Source organism: Danio aesculapii, chromosome 6 (genome assembly GCF_903798145.1).
Source record: "Danio aesculapii chromosome 6, fDanAes4.1, whole genome shotgun sequence".
Classification (NCBI taxonomy): domain Eukaryota; kingdom Metazoa; phylum Chordata; class Actinopteri; order Cypriniformes; family Danionidae; genus Danio; species Danio aesculapii.
Genome location: NC_079440.1, coordinates 19,490,409 through 19,513,117, shown reverse-complemented (window position 1 = coordinate 19,513,117; position 22,709 = coordinate 19,490,409). Strand labels below are relative to the sequence as shown.

At 38.9% G+C, this 22,709-nt stretch overlaps 2 protein-coding genes across 2 annotated transcripts; one reads left to right on the top strand and one right to left on the bottom strand.

Moving 5' to 3' along the window:
- Positions 1–1,112: 1,112 nt before the first annotated feature.
- Positions 1,113–3,072, bottom strand: LOC130230471 (serine/threonine-protein kinase pim-3-like). The gene is made up of 8 exons (XM_056459494.1): positions 3,054–3,072; positions 2,591–2,794; positions 2,386–2,468; positions 2,221–2,271; positions 1,772–2,144; positions 1,467–1,646; positions 1,274–1,376; positions 1,113–1,185 (listed from the first exon to the last, which is right to left on the bottom strand). The coding sequence occupies exons 1-8, from the start codon at positions 3,070–3,072 to the stop codon at positions 1,113–1,115; spliced, it is 1,086 nt and encodes a 361-aa protein (XP_056315469.1).
- A 1,894-nt stretch (positions 3,073–4,966) lies between these two features.
- On the top strand, positions 4,967–6,926 carry LOC130230470 (serine/threonine-protein kinase pim-3-like). Its single transcript, XM_056459493.1, has 8 exons — positions 4,967–4,985; positions 5,245–5,448; positions 5,571–5,653; positions 5,768–5,818; positions 5,895–6,267; positions 6,393–6,572; positions 6,663–6,765; positions 6,854–6,926. Exons 1-8 carry the CDS (start codon positions 4,967–4,969, stop codon positions 6,924–6,926), a joined length of 1,086 nt encoding a protein of 361 aa, XP_056315468.1.
- The last annotated feature ends 15,783 nt before the right edge of the window (positions 6,927–22,709 follow it).

The window sequence follows — 22,709 nt, the reverse complement described above, 5'->3', positions numbered from 1 at the left end:
TCTCTGTGCTGAACATTGCCCCCTTGTGTTGTCTATGATCATCACCACTTACTGAAGAGAGATGTGACCAATGACTGTATAAAATAGACGTGACCCTGCACCACAAAATCACGCTTAAACTTTTTTCGTTTTTGAGCACATGCTCTTTAAAAGGATTGAGTTGTTGAAACTTTGTACTTTGACGTACAAATGAAAAAAACATAATGTTCATCTTAAAATCTCTTCAAAATAATTTTTTTCTAATCTGAAATTGAAGATCGTTCTAAAAAAAGTATTTAGAGCGCTATATTGGGATATTTTGCAGTTTGATGTATACACGTTGAAGAAAACACAGTAGTGTTCATTTTAAATTCTGCAACCCAGTACTGGGAAACACGCATACACTCACATTCACACACATACACTATGGCCAATTTAGTTTATTCAATTCACCTATCGCATGTCTTTAGACTGTGGGGGAAACCGGAGCACCCAGAGGAAACCCACATGAACACAGGGAAAACATGCAAACTTCACACAGAAATGCCATCTGGCCCAGCAGGAACTCAAACCAGCGACCTTCTTGCCATGAGGTGACAGAGCTAACCACTAAGCCGCCCTAAGTTTGAACATTTACATTTTAAAGTTTAAGCAGTAAAGACAAAAAACTGCTGTAATTGCATATAAAAAGTTTTATTGTTGATGATTTATTTAACAGTCTTTATAAAGCATGTAAATAACGTTTTTTTTATTTTGTATTAACTTTTGGATTACTCAAAGCTTTTTTAATTCTTTCTTATTTTTTATTATGTTTTTCCCGACTTTATTTACTCATTAACTCCAACCTCACCCTACAATATGATATTTAGTGACATGAGTATTGAATGTGTAGTTCATAAATGCATTGAGTTCTACATGTCTCCACCTACTGGACTTATTTAACATTTAAAACTTTGACAACCTTTTGTTTTTCTTATCTTCTCTCCTGATGCTGTCATAATTACTTATAGTATGACTACATATTTACTTTAAGTGGTCTAAAAACTGTACAATTGTCTACTCTAGACTAGCCTGTGTTGTGTGTGTGTGCATGTGTGTGTATGTCTTCAGCTAGTCCAGCTTCACACAGAGCCTCACAGATGCAGCAGAGGAAGCTCAGGATCAAGATCTGTTCTCCTCAGTTCCTCTGCTACTCCTGCTCTCCTTCTACAAATCATTGACAGCGTTTATCTACACTGAACCTGACGATGCAACCCTAGCCATGACTACTGGATTTAGATAAGTGTAATGTCACTGGCCACCTGTGCAGTGCAACCAGGGATGGCTCTCAAGATCATCTAAACTGGGCCGATCAGCCGGTGCTGCACTGAGACACCAGCGAATCAGCTGACGGCACTCTGTTACACACAACACTGTCTTCAGAAACACAAACCAACACACTTCTGCTCGCTTGCCACGCCATCTCTGTATGTGTCTGAATCTCTTACCTGTTGACAAGCTCCTGGGGAAGGTCAGTCTGCTTCTGGACGTGACCCTCCGTGCGCCTCTGAATGGGAAACAGTCACACAGGATGTTGTAGAGCGTCACTCCTACTGACCAGACTGTAGCTGGAGTCGCATTGTAGCGATGTCTGCAAAACCACTCAGGAGGAGCGTATGCAGGAGTGCCTGAGAGACATAAGAAGACCATAGACATCTACTCAAAATGCTCCAGTACAGACAAATTCCCTTTAGTTGATCAGCAGAAGTTCACAAACATCAACAGAACATTTCCTTCTGTAACTCAAACTCACCTGCAAAGTATTTGTACGCCGAGCGCTTCAGCAGATCTCCACAGCCAAAGTCCAGCAGCTTGATGTCCTGGGACTCTGTGGAGATCAGCAGGTTCTCTGGCTTGATGTCCCGGTGCAGGACGCCACGGCTCTCGCAGTGTTTTAGCGCCACGATCAGCTGCACCAGCACTTTCTTGGCCAGACGCTCGTCCAGACAGCCGTTCTCCTCACAGAAGCTCTGGAGATCTTGACAAGGAGCCGGTCTCTCCAGGATCAGGATGTAGCGTCTGGGATGGTCAAACCAGTCCAGCAGCTGCAGGACACTGGGGCAGGCAGGAGCTGACGTGACGCGGGTCATCAATGCCACCTCCAGCGGCAGCCGACCCTGACCGTCCTGCAGGACAAACTCTCCATTATATCCAGAACTGAATCAAACATGGCAAACACAACAGATTCACATCAAAACATACAACTTTCAGTCGCTCGGGGGTCTGGTCCTTCGACACGTACTTGATGGCCACCTGCAGACAGAAAAAGCAGAGTAAATCACACCTGCCTGATTGTGACACATGACATTTACTGACAGCAACATTTCTAAAGCATGTCTGAATGAAGGAGAAAAGAAAATCTCTTACTGGCAGTCCATCAGACCTGCGGATCCCAGCAAACACAGAGCCGAATCCACCTCGTCCAAGCAACGGGCCCTTCAGGTACAAGTCTGCAGCACAGAAGAGCACAAGAAATGAAGAAAAAAGAAAAAGAGATAACATGCTTCATTCTCTTCAATGACAAATAATTTCCTAACTGAGCCATAAGATCTAGACGATGAGCTGTGCTGACCTCTGCGAGAGCGTTTGGCTGGTCTGCCGGACGAGGTGGATGGCGTTTGCTGGCTGCTGCTCTGCCTTTTCCTTTTCCTCTTGCTGTTCCTCTGGTCTGTGGATGCAGAATCAGCCAAATGTGAAGGCAGAGGAGCCAAATAACCAGGAAGCTCAGTGGTGCCATCCTGTGTAGCAGCACTCCTGGGTCTGGAGCGGCTTGAGGCTAAAATATAAATCACACACAGCAAACACTTTTAATGGGCATTTTTGTCACACTAACAATTAAGATATACAGTTGTTATTGAGCAACTCTGTAGTTTTCCATCATTTTAATTATTTTAAAGAATAAAAAAACATATATCAAAACATTTTTAATAAATCGTTTTGTTAACTTTTGTAATCTTTTTCATATTAGTCAAACATCGTACAGCATCATACAGTGATATACAATGACAAACAAATGAAATATTAATAACACTCACCTACTCTTTCTTCACCCATGTGGGACATGGACAATCACCAACCTGCAATAAAACAGACAAATACAGACAAATACGAAAATAAATGTGAAACAAAGTAAAGGAAAAGAAAAAGAAGAACAAAACGAAATGAAAAAAGAAAAAAAAATGTGTTTAAAAAATAACCAGAAAAAAAGAACTAAAAAAAGATTATCAAAGAAATTGTGCTCTTTAAAATAAGTCCTCTTCTCTCAGAAATCCTCCAACAGCTTCAGAAATCTCAGGATTCGCACAGAAATGTTCTGCAAAGTCGCCTCGTCTCTCAACCAACAAATTGCGATGGGTTTGACTGTTTTTATATGCAGTCGGAATTCATATCATAACACGCGTTGGTATAGCAACTAAAACTGTAATAAGCTTGACATTGAGTGCCTGACATCTTTTTAATTTTTAATATTAGAATTCATGGAATTGTTCGATTTCCTAAATCTTAATTATTAAACATTAATTAATCATAAAAATTAATTAATCATCATAGCCGGTATACTAGAAGTGGAGTAAAATCGTTCACTTCATAGGGCACAAACCTAATGGAGTGCACCTATATTTATTTTTTCTGTTTAAGATGCGTAAAAAAGTCAAAAGGGGAGATAAAACAGACTTGTTCTTATTAAAAGCTCTTGTTATAAAATTAAATAACTATCGTTTTCAATAGGCCAATCAGCTTTCAGCAATACTTCATTGCGTCATCACCTTTAACAGTAGAAGAGTAATCTTTACATTTATCAAAAATCGTACAAAAATTCAAGAATTAATTTTTTAATAAACAATACTAAACAAACGAGCTCTTCTATAAATAAAACTTACCATAACGAAGAAGTGGACGACGACGATATTAGTCTCCATTCACGAGATTTACAGGGACCATGAACTGCTTTCAGAAAAATGATTGGATTATTTTCTGAGGAACACATTTGTAGGTTTTTATTCTAACGTTACTCTAAATTTTATATTATTACCAAGCTAAAGCAGGGCATAAGAAAGGTCATGTGACTGACGTCCCTGACGTCACTCCTCGCGTAATAAATGTATGGCCAAAGCAAAATTAAGGTATTTAAATAATTTATATTTTTAAATAAAATAACTTGTATAATAATAAAAACAACAACAATATAAAATTAAATAAGCTTTTTGTATTTCATTTGTGATCATGGTGATCTGGTGTTGATTGATCGCGTCTGTTATTTCATTGTAAATAGTAATTAAACTCCAAGAATATATTAATGCGAATGCACATTGATTTGTTATGCCAAAGAGCATAGAATCACTCTAAGCTTATTCTAAGTCATTCTAAGCTCTTTGGTTATGCTGAAATCCGGGGGACAGCTGTTCAAGTGAGCGATTCTTTATTTTAGTTGATAGCTCTATCAGTGTATGGCGATGACGCAGTACTAACGAAAGTTGATTGGCCTCTGAAAATTCGTTTTTTAATACTTTAAAAATTTTTTAACAAGAACTTTTAATTAAAACTATTCGGATTTATACCCCATTTTGTCTATTTGTTTATTACAATTGTAGTTGCTATAGCAACGCGTGTTATGATATGAATTCCAACTGCATATAAAAACAGTCAAACCCATCGCAATTTGTTGGTTGAGAGACGAGGCGACTTTGCAGAACATTTCTGTGCGAATCCTGAGATTTCTGAAGCTGTTGGAGGATTTCTGAGAGAAGAGGACTTATTTTAAAGAGCACAATTTCTTTGATAATCTTCTTTTAGTTCTTTTTTTCTGGTTATTTTTTAAACACATTTTTTCGTTCTTTTTTCATTTCGTTTTGTTCTTCTTTTTCTTTTTCTTTACTTTGTTTCACATTTATTTTCATATTTGTCTGTATTTGTCTGTTTTATTGCAGGTTGGTGATTGTCCATGTCCCACATGGGTGAAGAAAGAGTAGGTGAGTGTTATTAATATTTCATTTGTTTGTCATTGTATATCACTGTATGATGCTGTACGATGTTTGACTAATATGAAAAAGATTACAAAAGTTAACAAAACGATTTATTAAAAATGTTTTGATATATGTTTTTTTATTCTTTAAAATAATTAAAATGATGGAAAACTACAGAGTTGCTCAATAACAACTGTATGTCTCAATTGTTAGTGTGACAAAAATGCCCATTAAAAGTGTTTGCTGTGTGTGATTTATATTTTAGCCTCAAGCCGCTCCAGACCCAGGAGTGCTGCTACACAGGATGGCACCACTGAGCTTCCTGGTTATTTGGCTCCTCTGCCTTCACATTTGGCTGATTCTGCATCCACAGACCAGAGGAACAGCAAGAGGAAAAGGAAAAGGCAGAGCAGCAGCCAGCAAACGCCATCCACCTCGTCCGGCAGACCAGCCAAACGCTCTCGCAGAGGTCAGCACAGCTCATCGTCTAGATCTTATGGCTCAGTTAGGAAATTATTTGTCATTGAAGAGAACGAAGCATGTTATCTCTTTTTCTTTTTTCTTCATTTCTTGTGCTCTTCTGTGCTGCAGACTTGTACCTGAAGGGCCCGTTGCTTGGACGAGGTGGATTCGGCTCTGTGTTTGCTGGGATCCGCAGGTCTGATGGACTGCCAGTAAGAGATTTTCTTTTCTCCTTCATTCAGACATGCTTTAGAAATGTTGCTGTCAGTAAATGTCATGTGTCACAATCAGGCAGGTGTGATTTACTCTGCTTTTTCTGTCTGCAGGTGGCCATCAAGTACGTGTCGAAGGACCAGACCCCCGAGCGACTGAAAGTTGTATGTTTTGATGTGAATCTGTTGTGTTTGCCATGTTTGATTCAGTTCTGGATATAATGGAGAGTTTGTCCTGCAGGACGGTCAGGGTCGGCTGCCGCTGGAGGTAGCATTGATGACCCGCGTCACGTCAGCTCCTGCCTGCCCCAGTGTCCTGCAGCTGCTGGACTGGTTTGACCATCCCAGACGCTACATCCTGATCCTGGAGAGACCGGCTCCTTGTCAAGATCTCCAGAGCTTCTGTGAGGAGAACGGCTGTCTGGACGAGCGTCTGGCCAAGAAAGTGCTGGTGCAGCTGATCGTGGCGCTAAAACACTGCGAGAGCGGTGGCGTCCTGCACCGGGACATCAAGCCAGAGAACCTGCTGATCTCCACAGAGTCCCAGGACATCAAGCTGCTGGACTTTGGCTGTGGAGATCTGCTGAAGCGCTCGGCGTACAAATACTTTGCAGGTGAGTTTGAGTTACAGAAGGAAATGTTCTGTTGATGTTTGTAAACTTCTGCTGATCAACTAAAAGGAATTTGTCTGTACTGGAGCATTTTGAGTAGATGTCTATGGTCTTCTTATGTCTCTCAGGCACTCCTGCATACGCTCCTCCTGAGTGGTTTTGCAGACATCGCTACAATGCGACTCCAGCTACAGTCTGGTCAGTAGGAGTGACGCTCTACAACATCTTGTGTGACTGTTCCCCATTCAGAGGTGCACGGAGGGTCACGTCCAGAAGCAGACTGACCTTCCCCAGGAGCTTGTCAACAGGTAAGAGATTCAGACACATACAGAGATGGCGTGGCAAGCGAGCAGAAGTGTGTTGTTGTGTGTTTCTGAAGACAGTGTTGTGTGTAACAGAGTGCCGTCAGCTGATTCGCTGGTGTCTCAGTGCAGCACCGGCTGATCGGCCCAGTTTAGATGATCTTGAGAGCCATCCCTGGTTGCAATGCACAGGTGGCCAGTGACATTACACTTATCTGAATCCAGTAGTCATGGCTTGGGTTGCATCGTCAGGTCCAGTGTAGATAAACGCTGTCACTGATTTGTAGAAGGAGAGCAGGAGTGGCAGAGGAACTGAGGAGAACAGATCCTGATCCTGAGCTTCCTCTGCTGCGTCTGTGAGGCTCTGTGTGAAGCTGGACTAGCTGAAGACACACACACATGCACACACACACACACACACACACACACACACAAACACACCAGCTCAGACTGCAAACTACTATAATGTGTTTTTAAAATGAGAACACGCAATGGAACAAATGCATATTATAAATAAGTAAAACAAGCCTAGAGTAATCTAAATGTTTTGCATAATTAAAAAAAAAGGTTATTTACATTCTGTCCAAGACTGTTTTCAAAGAAAATGAACAATAAAATAGATTTTATACCCAATTACCCAAAAACTGTGTGTTTACTGTTTTAATTAAAATATAAATCCTAAACTTTCCTTTCATGTCCAGTAAATTATATGTTTAAAGTCCACATGAACCAGAAGTTGCGACAGTTTTTTTTTTGTATTGTGACGCAGAGAAACTGAATATGAAATGACGTGGCTTTTTTTCTACTATGAGCTGATTGGATGTAGTAAAGTAGATATTTCATTCAGAAAGATTGAGAAAAGTGTTTGATGAAAGTTAATACAACCTAACAGACTCCCCCTCCTCACTATTTCTGTTTAGTGTCAAAACTGACAGTTGGAGCAGCTTATAGATAACTTTAAAATTAGCATGTTTATAATAACACCTAAAAAAATCATTTTAATTTCACAGGGAATATAAAAGTATTTACATTTTTTAAAAAGAAAATGGCTAATCCTGTGCTAGGCTTTTTATTTTTTATTCCTAGGCTGGGGTCATTTAGAGACAATCTCTGCATTCAAACTGCTTTTAGTAAATTCAAACAAGGAAGCACCACAGAAGTCAGAGAAAAGTCCTGAATGTTTTCCTCTCTTAAGACTGAAGAAATAAATAAATAAACATCCTGGATAACTAAGTGGTGCAAAGTTATCTGTGGTTTTTATTCTGGAAGTGAACTAATCTTTTAAAAAACGAAAAGTCATTTAATTTAATTAACTTATAAATTAAGTTGTTGTTTTTTCAACAAATTTCTCACTGCTATAATAGCCACACTTTTATTATTTTAAAAACACCTCTTTCGGTGCATTATCCCAATTGCTCAGAACAAGCTGTGTATGATGTATGTTTCTGCAGTTTTCTATTACACTACAACATTCTTTGGAACAATATTTGCAATGAAGAAATGCCACTACTGCTAATAATAATAATAATAGAGGTTCAACAGTTTACTGATGCTGCGCTGCTATTTTTTAACACTCCTGCATATATATAGTATTGACAAATTTATTGTGTTAAATTATAAACAACATAAACATATGTTGTTTAATGAATGCAATTAAATTTTCTTTAAATATCATCTGTTCTGAGCACTAGTCAAAATGTAAGAATTTGCAACAAATTAATTTTGGTAGGCCTTTATTACCCATGAAAAATATTCTTACCCCATTTTAAAATTGCCACCATTGACAACAAAGATGACATCTAAGTATTTAACATACAGTAAAAGACAACACAAATACAAACGGTAAAGTAAGTATAAAACTACTCTTAATTATTACTTTTTTATAGAGGGTAAAATTGTTCTTGTAAATACCATCCAACAGATATTTAAAATAGTCAAGAACTTTATCTGCTTTGTAGCTAAGAGCTGTAGGTTTCACTTTTATCCGTGTGCCTCAAAGCTCGACACTACAGCTTGGTAAAACAATGCTTGTTAGCACAAAGTATTGCCTGAATTCTGTAATTACTTTGACATGCTCATACACAGCCGCACTGCTCTGTGTTTACATGTTCTTTATTTTATTCATTCTTTATTTAAAACTCTCACTTTCAACCATCAAACTCTATGGCATAGGTCTCAAACTCAACTCCTGGAGTGCCGCAGCTCTTCACAGTTTTACTCCAAACCTAATCAGACACACCTGATCCAACTAATCAAGTGGTCAAGACTACTCTGTAACACCTTCATTAGTTGGATCAGGTGTGTTTGAATATTATTTTTTTCATTTTGGCTATAATAAGAGCAGCTTTAAATTTTTTAAGAACCATTTAAGGTCAAAATTATTAGCCCATTTAAGCTGTATTTTTTCGATAGTCTAAAGAACAAACCATAATTTTACAATAACCTGCCTAATTACCCTAACTTGCCTCGTTAACCTTATTAACCCAGTTAAGCATTTAAATGTCACTTTAAGCTGTATAAAGTGTCTTGGAAAATATCTAGTAAAATATTATTTACTGTCATCATGACAAAGATAAAGTAAATCAGTTATTAGAAATGAGTTATTAAAACTATTATGTTTAGAATGTGTTGAAAAAAATCTTCTCTCCGTTAAACAGAAATTGGGTAAAAATAATTCAGGGGATAATTGGGGATAATAATTCAGGGGGGCTAATAATTCTGACTTCAACTGTATAAGTACACCCCTCACAAATCTATATTTTAAATTAATATTTTACAATATTACATTTCTGCATATACATTAGATTAGTCACTGCTGAAGCCAAATCTGGATCTTATCTAACAAAATAACTTACAATAATGGTCCAAAAACCAGTACACCTAAATTTATTTGTTATAGAAAAATATTAAATACAAATTTTAAAAAGAGGAAAATCAAGAGAAGCAAAAAATTTTAAAAAATTGTTGAAAATTTGTAGGTTGTAACTTTTTTTTGCAATATTTTGCTTGAATTTAATTTAATTTCTAAATATGTTGGTGACTAAAATATTATATATATCTGCTCAATACATCTGTTTTGTTTAAATGCACCAAAATGCGTTGCCTATATTTACTGAGAAATGGATAAAAATATTCATTTTCAAAATGGGGTGTACTTGTATATGCTGAGCACTATATATATGTCAGACAAAAACAGTCGCTGACAATGGAATAAATGACCTTTTATACGTTCCTTTTAACCAATGGTATATGCAATGGTGTATTAGTATTATTCATACTTGAATTATAGTTATGTTTAAACATAGCACACACATATTATTTCATATTCTATTGGCTATTATTAATTTATCTTTTCAGATATAATGTATTATTTTATTCTATTGTATAGAACTTGTACTATCATAATAATGTGTGACTCATTACTTTTTATAAAATGTTTTTGTTAACTTTTATAAAACTGTAAGGAGAAAAAAAGGATCCCAGCACTATTTTTGATAATAGGGATATTTATTGATAATACATTTCTCTTTATATGAGAAAATATACATTACAAGTTTGAGTTTTCTTACTTCAAGGTAACTCATATAAGCGTTATTGTAATTTATAGCTAAGAAAACCGTTCAGTTGCGTCTGATAACCGGAAGAGGGCGGCCGCGTTGACCTATGGGAGCAACGGACCGAAGCGGACCATGAGGCGTCTAGCTATTAATAATATAATGATTTAGCCTATGTTTTAAGACACAAAGTTGTGACTTCATTGCTCACTGGTGGCTTAAACTGGATTATATTTACATTTTTTAGAGATACAGGTTAGATACATATTAATTTAGGATTTTGATGGGATGTAAACAAAAACAATGGTTCTAATGTATTTCCTGTATTACATAATTTGTAATTAGCTTGCAAGAATCCAAAAAGGTCCACATACTGACAAATAATGTTATGGAAGCCGTTTTAACATTAAGATATGAATAAAATGCCTCTTGTTGCAGTTATGAAATAGTTTGGCAACAAGCAGGAAATGTTCATAGGCCAATGACATGACCACATTGAAATGGCCTGAAAAATAAGACGTATATGCATGCAAAATAGAATATAAACATACAAAAGTTAGTCAAACTGAGAATCATAGTTACTTTTTTACATATACTCAAAAAATTACAGGGACCCAACACTTTAACAAAACCATTATTATTATTATTATTATTATTGTTGTTGTTGTTGTTGTTGTTGTTATTATTATTATTAATATTATTATTATTATTATTATTATTATATTCTACAGTGCTTCACGGAAATCACGCACTGCACGTTTAATCAAGCAGAATGCATATGGCGGCGCGGTGGCGTTGCTGTGGTTACCATAGTCAGTGGCGTTCTAAAAAAGAATGTGGTGGAAAAACCGTCGATGACGTTGAGAAACTAGTGTGAGCGGCATCAAGTGTCTGACCATCGCTGACATTAGCGGTATGTAAAGATCTTTCAAAAAGTATCATTTAAGGTTATTATATTTGGTTGTTTAGACGTACTTTTGGTGAAGGACACTAAAAGACTTTAGTATTTCTCTCTGTCATGTCGTTTCAGATTATTTTATTAGTTTTTCCACGTCTTCTGAGATAGATGAAGTAGATGAAACTTCCAAAGAATTGTATTAAGATTAATGAATGACTTGACATCTTTCTATTGTATTTTGCATATAGGAAGGGACCACATGGAGAAAAAGGAATTCCACATCTCGGAAAAGACTGGAAATTGATGGTCAGGAATTTCTTTAAAAAAACAAACAGACGGACGGTGCATCGATGGACGTCCTTTTTAGGATGAAAGGGATGTTGTTTGGTATAGATTCACCTTAAAAAGAATTTGCCTCTCCAAGGACCACCTACTCTTAAATAAAAATTTAATTAAGTTAATTAAAATTGTTGCCAATTGTAAAAAGTAAAAAATAAATAAATAAATAAATAAAATGCTGTATTAAGGGTAAAGTATTAGCATATAGGAGCCTACTGTATATTCATCAAAACCTGGAAATGTAGCTTGGACCTCATACATTTTTTTATCATCATTATTCATATTGTATATAAACCATGTTGCGTGTACATAGGATATATTTGTATGGGGGAGACCGGGGATAGTTGTACTTCTATTATATTTCTCCATATCTTTAAGATCTTGAGTTACAAGTGTCTGCTGTTAAATGGCATTTAAGTTATTTTTGCAGTGCAAACACAAAATGTGAACATTTTTAGTTTCAAACAGGAGGAGTGAAATGTTACAATTCAGCCCACAGTCTAACACACCCCGTGGTGAGATGTAAATTATGATTTCCACCGGGTGAGATGTAATATTATAAAATAAGAATTATGACAAAAAATAGATTTGAAAGCTTTTTATTTGACATTGAGCTTTCAGGATAATTCATGTGTCTCTGTGTTACAAAGCTGAATAAAATGTGCAAATGTGCATCAGCTTCAACAATTGAACACTATTTGTGTGTGCAGGCTTCATGAGCACACAGAGGTCAAACACTGAAATCAAACTACTTTTGACTTTCTTTTTCAGGAGCTATAGGAATACTGAAATTCATCATATAAATACAGTTTTAAATCTGCTTGGGGTTGGTGGTAACAATTCACTGATGTTACTAGCAAGTTACTAGCTTTTGTTCTTACAACTGACCCAGCGTTATGTTCTTCTTACAGCTAACAGCTAAAAAACTATCACCAACAATGTGGATTAAATATATCCACACACAGACACACAGATTACATGGGTTTAACTACAAATCAGGCATTGCTATCTCAAAAATAATGAATTATTGATCTTAGCTGTAATGTGGTGTTTCGCGTCTAATATCTGCTGTGTCTGTCTCTGGACTCACAGAGATTGTAAGTGTTACAACTATCCCCGGTCTCCCCCTTGTAATCTAAACATTACCTTGTATTTTAAGTATGTGACACAATTGCATATTTAAATTAGAGATGATTTGCTTACAGCGCGTCATTTACAGTATGTGTGTCAGAAAAGCCAGTGATTATAAATACACTGTTTGACTAATTTATACGTGATTTATCAATTCATACGTGCAGCATTTCCATGATTTGGTGGAATTGAGATCATATCTTAAGTAAACCGTGGAGTTTGCGTAAACTATGCACCAGACCACCATTTTCTGGCAGACTTGGGTAAGGGTCGTGGGTGCTCTGTCTGTGCACACAAAAACTAACTTTGATTTTTGCGTTTCTCCAAGCTTCAAACATGGTAAATTTGCTTGAGTCTGTTCTGCAGCCCACACCATTTGAATCACATCCAGATTCATTTAAATCTGAGGTAACAAACTAAACCAAAAGCCACACTGCTAGGCTATTTACAAAACAAATTACTTTAGGCTATATATCGAAAACACACATTGTTTTACCCGACTATAAACACACGTTAACACGTTTGTGATAATTATTTTACCATTCATGCAGCATTGTGAAATTCCTGAGTTTGCAGTAACTGAAATGCCAACAGGACTGGTCTGCAAAAGCAGACCACAGTTTTTTTGATTCTTAGCTTCTGATGACATGATCCACTAAACATACTAATCACAACAGTGTGATCATACAGTACAGGGAACAGCCAGTGCTGATCACATCGGTGTTCCTCCGCGTACCACACTTTGAGAACCACTATTATAGATAGATAGTTAGGCCTTGTCTTTGTCAGGTTTTTCCTTTTTTAGCTAATGGAGAGTAGGCAGAAGAGACTCACAAGAGCATCGGTGGACATTTATCTAAAAAATGCTGGAGAACAGGGTTCTGTTGGCGCTGTTTTTGTTTTTTTGCTGATTGAAGTGGAGCAGAAGAAGGAGACTCGCATGGGGAATGGTGGAGATATACTTGAGGACTTGGAGCTGTGGAAGCAGGTAGAACTGTTATAACAGATTAAACAATGGAGTTTCCAAAGAAATGTATTGAGATTAATTAAAGACCTGATATCTTTCTCTTTGACAGGTTGGCATGGAGCATGTTGAGGAACAGGGAAACACACCTCCGTAATGACAAGTGCATTGTAATAAATTAGGTACAGCCTTAAACTTTTAAGTTGAATCAGATGAACTTTATAAAACATTTTAAAATTATAAACTTTAATTTTTACAGAGTAAGTGTCACAGAAGGGACCGGATTCAGGTCAGTAATATAACAGGATGTCAGGTGAGTATTAGCAGGTGAGTATATTGATGCAGATTATAAGTCCATGAACATAAACTAGATATATGACTATGCAGGCTTGGAGACTGGAGACGGATACTATAGACGGCGAACAGGACGAAGACCAGACGAACCAGGAGACACCACACTAGGAGAGAGTGGAGATCACAGGAGATGCAAGTAAACCGATATCTAAGACTCAACACTGATAGTATATAGACCATTTCAATGTGGTGATATCACTGGCCCATGAACATTTCCTGCTTGTTGTCAAACTATTTTATAACTGTAAAAAGAGTCAATTCAGTCATAACTTAATGTTAGAACAGCTATCATCACATTTTTATTAATATGTGGAACTTTTTGGACTCTCAGAAGCTATGGAAATTTAAAATAAAAAACAGGAAATACGTCAGGACCATTGTTATTGTTTACATCCCTCAAAATGGTCTATAGGGATTTCAGACCTTTCTGTACAAGCAAATAGGCCAGACACTGAGTGAATGTTGATGATGTTGATGATTGTCAGGTGTGTGTCTAATTAGACTCAGTGAGGGTGCTCGTGGTGCTTCAGTGGGTGGAGAAACTGGTCTTACTGTGACAGTAAAGCTACAGTCACACTGGGATGTGTGTGTGCGAAATTCTGTCATACGGCGCTGTGAAAAGGGGCGGGATAAACAAGATGTTCAGACATTAAATAAAGCAAGCGATCGGTCCATGTTTTAAATTTCTGTCCAGAGAGGTCATGTTTTGATCCTCGATTGGTCTCACGCTGTCAAGTTGCGAGATTTCGCAGGTCAGCAGCGTTCAACATCCTTGAACTTTGTACCGCAGTGACATGGGAAACTTGACGCATGACCTTGCGTTTCCGGTCTGACGCATTCGCGTGCGTATGAATGGAAGTCTATGGGAGGAAAAGTCAAGTGTGACCGCAGCTTAAGTGATGGTCAGGTATTTCCTTCAAATAAAGATAGATACATTTTTTTGTTTGTTTGTATGCTTTATTTGTATATTGTTGTCTAATTTAACATTTACAAATTGTTATTTGTTTTATTGTCAGATAAATTGATCTTTTATAAATTATTTGTATGCTGTCAGCTTTAACGCATTGAATATTATTGCATGTCTATTGTCGGATAGATTGTCTGGCTGTTGTATTATTTATTTGTAGTTTATGCTGTGGGCCTGTTTAACATTTGTAGCTTTTGATTGTTATTTGTTTTATTTACAGTTTTACTAATTATTGTAACGCATTTATCTAAGTTTATAGATTGTCATCTGGTAGAGTATTTACTTATAGCTGTGAAATATTATTTGTTAGTGTTTGAACAGAACCAGACTGGAGACAATGGTAGATGAAACTTCCAAAGAATGGTATTAAGATTAATGAATGACTTGACATCTTTCTATTGTATTTTGTAGATCGGAAGGGACCACATGGAGAAAAAAGGAATCACACACTTCAGCAATGACTGAATGGTCAGGAATTTATTTTGAAAAAATCAGATGGACATGTGAATCTATGGATGTCCTTCCAAGATGAAGGAGTGCTGGTTGGTATAGATAGTACTTAGGCCTTGTCTGTGTCAGTTCTTTTTCAGGTAATGGACAGAGAGCAGGCAGAAGAGGGAGACTCACAAGAGCATCAGTGGACATTTATCTAAAAAATGCTGGAGAACAGCAGGTAGGGAGGGCTCTGTCAGTGCTGTCTATTCTGTAGTGTATATAGTGTAAGTAGTGCATTCACACTGAAATATTATTTTATTCTAAAAAGATTAGGTGCACTTTAAATTCCCGGATGATGCACTTATTTAACATTTAAAAAGAAGTGTGGACTGTTGGACACTTCACACACGGTAGCGTAGCAGAAGGTGTGAAGCTATAAGGAGCTTAAATTTGATTATTTTATTTTGGATTATGAAAGCAAAATTCTCCCAAAAGAGTGATTATGCTGCCTCCTGATGTTGAATGCAATTATACTCATGGCAGGTATTGTTTGATAGTTTAATCATTTGTTTCATTAATTTGGAAATCGTCAAACATTATCTGGAAAACGCTTTGAATTTGCGGTTAGTAAATAACCGTTAGTGTTCTATTTGGGATGACACTACATTCATATACCATGTTGTTGAGTGTGTAAGTGCATAAGTTCATAGTGTATAGCGTGCCATTTGGGACGCAGCTTTTGGTTTTTACAGATTGGAGTGGAGCAGAAGAAGGAGACTCACAAGGGAAATGATGGAGATATACTGGAAGACCTGGAGCTCAGGAAGCTGGGAGAACTGCTTGAACAGACTGAACAATGGAGTTAGGTTCCAAAGAAATGTATTGAGATAAATTAAAGACCTTATATCTTTCTCTTTGACAGGTTGGCATGGAGCATGTGGAGAAACAGCGAACCACACGTCAGTATTGACAAGTGCATCGTAATAAATTAGGTACAGCCTTACAGTTTAAAGTAGAATAAAATTAACTTTATAAAACATTTAAAATTATATATTTTCATTTTTACAGACTAAGTGATGGGGGGTATCTCCTTCATATAGATAGATAGATGTCTTGTCTGCAGCAGGTGTTTCTTTTTCAGGTAATGGACACACAACAGACAGAAGAATGAAACTCACAAGGACGGTGGAGTACAGCAAGCATGTAAATCTCTGTTAGTCCTGTCTTTGTCTTGTACAGATTGGAGTGCAGCATGTTGAGACAAATAGGAATCACACACCACAGCAATAACTGGAAACTGATGGTCAGGAGTATCCTTCAAAGGCAGAAGGATGGGTGCATGGATTGATGTTCTTCCAAAAGGAATGGGGTGGAGGTAGGCATAGACTGGTAGATAAATGTCTTGTCTGTGGCTGTTATTTACATTGTAGTTAATGAACACACAACAGGCAGAAGAGAGAGACTCACAAGCAGAATGGTGAATATTTATCTGAAGAACACTGGAGAACATTTGGTTTATTGCTGAAGATCTGCAAATACAGATATGTTAGTCTTGTTTTTTGTCTTTTGCAGATTACACTGAGGCATGTGGAGAAATGGGAATCACACCTCAGCATGACTGGAAACTGATGGTCTGGTTAGGTATTTTTTGGATTGATGGATGATGGATAGATTAAGAAGACTCTAAATGGATGGATGGCTGGTCAGATGGTAAATAGATGTCCTTCTAAGAAGAAGGGGGTGGAGGTGGGCATAGATTGGTAGATAGATGTCTTCTTTGTGGCAGTTATTTAAATTGTAGTTTATGAACACACAACAGGCAGAAAAGGGAGACTCACCAGGGGTGTCGCTAGACCCCATTTACGGGGGGCACGTGTACATAAATGGGGCTATGTAGTAAATAAAGCAACGTAGTTTAATCGAAAACAAACTGATGCATGTGTGCAGAAAACCGTACTTGTGCGCCTCACACATCCCTGCTTCTGCTCCTGGTGTGAATCCTGGTTGTTTAACACACACTGAAAAAAATATGCGCCACTCATACATTGTGAAACTGGCGTAACAGCCTTTAATGCAGTGGTGTCAGCACAGTTTTGCAAGTCGGTAAAACTAATATTTAAGTAATATGATGATGATCTTATTTTGTCTAAACATGGCTCCTGCAAGATGATTTTTTTTGTATGAAGCACAAAGGAGAGATAATTAATCAGGGAAGTTAGAATGAATAACATTATTTCTCGGCCATCAGAATCAGGTCTTAGACAACAGATAATTCTGTGGTTTGGTTGTTGAGATATACTGGAAAACCTAGAGCTCGGCAAACAGGTAGAACTGCTTGAACCGACTGATCAATATAGTTAGTTTCCAAAGAAATGGATTAAGATTAATAAAAGACCTGATATCTTTCTCTTTGGCAGATTGGCATGGAGCATGTGGAGGAACAGGGAAAAACACGTCAGTAATGACGTGCATCGTAATAAGTTGAATCAGATTAACTTCATAAAAGATTTAAAATTCTATATTTTAATTTTTACAGAGTGATAGTCGGGTATTTTCTTTAGATGGATGGATGAATAGTATTGAAGATGCAGGTAGAGCTCTATAGATGTTTTCTTTGTCTTTTACAGAGTGGAGAATCTAGGGAATCACATCTCAGCAATGATAAGAAACTGATGGTCAGGTATCACCTGTCACCGAAAGATGTCCAAGAGGAAGGGGGTGATGGTGGGCTTGAGCCGGGTTCAGACTACAGGAGTTTTAAAATCTTTGCCGATAATGAAATCTGGTTGCAGCACACACATGAGGAAAATCGTCAGCGAATTTATTAGCCTACCTCAAATCTTAAACGTGTGCACACTACAAGATATGGAAACCGAGGCACAGCATACAAGATATTATTAAGATCGTGACCGATGGAGCACATCACTCTCTTTATCAATAATTACCTTTTTTAATTCTACTAATATTAGACCAACTGTCACTACTGGCAAAACACTCATGCACTCAAAATACCTTAGGTTCCTGCTTGTGTAGCTGTTAGTGGCGGTTATAAAGTTAAATAAATTGTGACCAATACAAAATATGCTCAGACAAATGTCTAATAATAATAATAATAGGCTTATAATCTCTCCATCATGCAGCGATTTGCTGTACTTTCTAGTTCAAAAGCAAAATTGGTACCTGTTGCACTGCCTACATTGTGTGGAAAATTATAATAATTCACTGAATGCAGCATAAACCCTGGTGAGCATTTATCTCTCTGAAAAAAAAACAACCTATTGTAGCATATAGAACTGCTCTCTCGGTTTACGGGACTAGACGCAGGTGTAACACGGGGAGTGACACAGACAACTGAATTTTGGATCCACGTGCAGGTTTAATCAAAGTCAGGGAAGCAATGGTCAACACAGGTGCAAACAGATGTATAAAGGCAGTCCAGAATCGTAGTCAAAAGTATCAGGCGAGAGGTCGGAAGGCAGGTGGCAGACAGGGATAACTAGGTAAACAAGGCTAGGGAAAACACATGGAGAAAGACTAAGGAAACGCGTTGTAATGTCACTTTGCAGAAAACAAGACTCGGCAATGGAAGTGAGAGTGTGTGCTGTTTAAATAGCGTCTGTAATCAGTCTTTGACAATGCTCAGGTGGTGCGAATGTAATCAGGAGAGACTTGGAGCAGGTGTGAGTATGTGTGTGGCATGACTGAATATGTAGTCCATTAATGGCGGAATTGTAGTCCATGTATGTTTGTGTGTGAGATCCAACGATCTGGGAGTTATGATCGCTGGTGATCGTGACGGAGCCCCCCCTCTAAGGAGGGGCTTCTAGACACTCCTAATACTGTTCAGGTGGGAGGTGGAGCGGAGGCGGAACAGGGGGAGGGATGGAGGGCCAGGACCATGCAGCAGAGGCGTACCTGAAGCATGGGGCTGTGGAGGGCGGAGCTGCGGAGGGCCTGGAGCGTGGAGCTGCAGAGGGCCTGGGGCGTGGAGCTGCAGAGGGCCTGGGGATTGGAGCTCTAGAGGGCCTGGAGCATAGAGCTGCAGTGAACCTGGATCATGGAGCTGCAGAGGGCCTGGAGCCTTACTTTCAGCAGACATCGGCGGGTCATATGAACCTGGTGGATCACACGGCTTTGGCAGCTCTGTGAAGTCCTGCGGCCTTGGCAGCCATTCGTGGAACTCAGACTGCGGCTCTGGCCATTCGTGGGACTCAAGAGGTTCTGGCGGCGGCCATTCAGGAAGCTCAGGCGGCGGCGGCCATTCAGCAAGCTCAGGCGGCGGCCATTCAGCAAGCTCAGGCGGCGGCGGCCATTCAGCAAGCTCAGGCGGCGGCGGCCATTCAGCAAGCTCAGGCGGCGGCGGCCATTCAGCAAGCTCAGGCGGCGGCGGCCATTCAGCAAGCTCAGGCGGCGGCGGCCATTCAGCAAGCTCAGGCGGCGGCGGCCATTCAACAAGCTCAGGCGGCGGCGGCCATTCAGCAAGCTCAGGCAGCAGCAGCCATTCAGGAAGCTCAGGTGGCAGCGGCCATTCAGGAAGCTCAGGCGGCAGCAGTGACGACAGTGGCTCTAGCAGTACTGGCGGCAGTGGCTCTGCCAGCTCTGGCGGCAGTGGCTCTGACAGTACTTGCAGCAGTGGCTCTGGCAGCTCTGGTGGCGGCAGTGGCTCTGGCAGCTCTGGCGGTGACTGAGGATCTGGCAGCTATGAAGGACCAAGCAGCTGTGTAGATGACTGAGGATCTAGCAGTTCTGGAGGATCTGGCAGCTCTGGTAGTACTGGCGGCAGTGGCTCTGGCAGCGGTTCTGGCAGCTTTGGTGGCAGTGGCTCAGGCAGTGGCACTGGCAGTAGTGGCTCTGGCGATGGTCTTTCAGGAACTTCAACTATGGCAGGAACAAAGGCAGGAACAGACTCGGAACAGGAAGCCATCTTGTGAGCCGGAGGACTGGAAACGGCCATCTTGTGAGCCGGAGGACTGGAAGCGGCCATCTTGTGAGCTGGAGGACTGGAAGCGGCCATCTTGTGAGCTGGAGGATGTACCGTAGACTGGAGAGATGGTGATGCCAGCATTAATGTCTCGGTGGAGTGTACAGCAAGCCCTGTTGTCATCTGGTCATGCTGTACACTCCCCCCCCCCCCCATAAAAACATTTAGGAGTTTCCTCCACTTCGCCAACAGTGAAGGGGGATCCGCTGAGCCTTAGGGTTGTTTCCAGGGCTTCTTGAAGAGACCCTCGAGGACCAAATTCTCTCAGTAGAGTTTTTAATGGTTCATTTAATCCAAGATAGAATAAATGGATGAGGAAAAGTTCTGGTAGGTCTGAATTATTAACAATGTCCAAAAATGTATTGATATAGTCCTCGAGGGTGTTAGCTCATTGGTTGAGTTGACTGACCTGATCTGCTGGACCCATTGTGTGTGGCAGAGTCTTCTGTAACACGGGGAGTGACACAGACAACTGAATTTTGGATCAACGTGCAGGTTTAATCGAAGTCAGGGAAGCAATGGTCAACACAGGTGCAAACAGATGTATAAAGGCAGTCCAGAATCGTAGTCAAAAGTATCAGGCGAGAGGTCGGAAGGCAGGCGGCAGACAGGGATAACTAGGTAAACAAGGCTAGGGTAAACACACGGAGAAACAAGACTAAGGAAAGGCGTTGTAATGTCACTTTACAGAAAACATGACTCGGCAATGGAAGTGAGAGTGTTTGCTGTTTAAATAGGGTCTGTAATCAGTCTTTGGCAATGCTCAGGTGGTGCGAATGTAATCAGTAGAGACTTGGAGCAGGTGTGAGTATGTGTGTGGCATGACTGAATATGTAGTCCATTAATGGCGGAATTGTAGTCCATGTGTGTTTGTGTGTGAGATCCAGCGATCGGGGAGCTATGATCGCTGGTGATCGTGACAGCAGGCCTAATGATTTCTTTATACTGTACATACTGTACATAGCACTATTCTATCCCCTATCCTAAACAAAGCCCTCACAGAAAAGATATTTGTAATTTCTAAAAGCACATTTTAATGTTTAAGCATTTTGTTTTTTTGGAGATAACTGACATTGTAGTAGGCCTAGCTACCAGCTACATCTGGGTCATAAATATTCACGTACAGAATATTGTTAGTGGCTAATGAAAATTGATCATTTAAGCTTATAAAATAACCAATATTTATTTATTTTGTAAACCCTATTATCCCCAACTTTTTGATGTTTGGAGGCCATTGTCACAGCCACGAACGGAATAATTCGCTTTATTTATTACTTATTAATATTTTAGTAATATTTGACCAACTGCCACTGTAGGAAAACACTAATAGCTGGCACTCAAATCAGTTTGCGTAGCTGTTCACACAGTTAGCCTGTAAAAATAAATAAACATACGCAAAGTGAGTGTCAGTTACATTTTTGCTCTCACACACAAACATTTGTTTCATAAATGCATATAATATATAGCAAATAATAATAGGCAGATTGGAGTGGAGCAGAAGAAGGAGACTCACAAGTGTAAGAGGCTAAAGTATCATATGCATTTGTTTATATGACAAAACATGTCTTTTTGACTCAAGAAGGTCCATACTGACTCCAAAGGCAGATACTGATAAGATCAGGGCCTGGTATGTGGACTTTGGGGGTTTTACGATGTGGTCACATGTTGATTGATCAGTTTGAATGTCTCAGTATTTGGGCTTTAGTCACATGGTCAAGAAAGAGACAAAATAGGTGTAAAACTCTGCTCTGTCTCTTTTCCTAGCCTCTCTTTTCTGTCTCTGCGCTTTCCTGCTCTGCTGTTCTCCTCCTTTGGAGTCTTCTCTGACTCTACTGCAATCAGGCTAACTTCTGGGCCTGCTCTCTTTGTCTCTCCCTCCCCCTGTGTCTCTCCTTCTACCTCTGGTAACTTTATTTTAAATTAAGCTGGGTACAATTATTATCATATGTTTTTATCATTTCATATTTTAACATTTAAACAGTTATTTGTACTTAATTCAGTTGTAATCATGGAGAATTATTGTCATTTTCAAGTATTTGTGAATTACTTTTGATTTAACATCAACACTTAATTGCTCCATATTGCAATACAATAGAATCACATAATATCAACGCTCTCCCACATTTATAGCTATTTATTACTGATCTTATTTCCATTTTTTGGTATAAGATTGCAGAAGAATGGTTTGACTAGAATGTACAGTTTTTTTACCATCAATACTGATAACTTTTTAGTCTTTCGGCAGAACAACAGTTTGAATCACTGTGGTTTAAAAACCATTCTTACACAAGGGAACAGTGGAGATTTATCTGAAGAACACTGGAGAACAGTTTGTTTATTGCTGGAGTTCAGCCAGCATATAGAGCTTTGTTAGTCTTGTTTTTGTCTTGTATGTCAGATTACACTGGGGCATGTGGAGAAACAGGACTCATACCTCAGCAATGACTTGAAACTGATGGTCTGGTTAGGTATTTACTGAATGAATGACTGGATGAATGAATGAAAAATAGATGTCCTTAC

Excerpts from the sequence above, each read along its gene's own strand:
- LOC130230470 (XM_056459493.1), top strand. Across the intron at positions 5,449-5,570 it reads AGCCAAACGCTCTCGCAGAG|ACTTGTACCTGAAGGGCCCG; the intron begins GTCAGCACAGCT and ends TCTGTGCTGCAG. Across the intron at positions 6,766-6,853 it reads TTGCAATGCACAGGTGGCCA|AAGGAGAGCAGGAGTGGCAG; the intron begins GTGACATTACAC and ends ACTGATTTGTAG.
- LOC130230471 (XM_056459494.1), bottom strand. Across the intron at positions 1,377-1,466 it reads CCCCAGGAGCTTGTCAACAG|AGTGCCGTCAGCTGATTCGC; the intron begins GTAAGAGATTCA and ends TGTGTGTAACAG. Across the intron at positions 1,186-1,273 it reads TTGCACTGCACAGGTGGCCA|AAGGAGAGCAGGAGTAGCAG; the intron begins GTGACATTACAC and ends AATGATTTGTAG.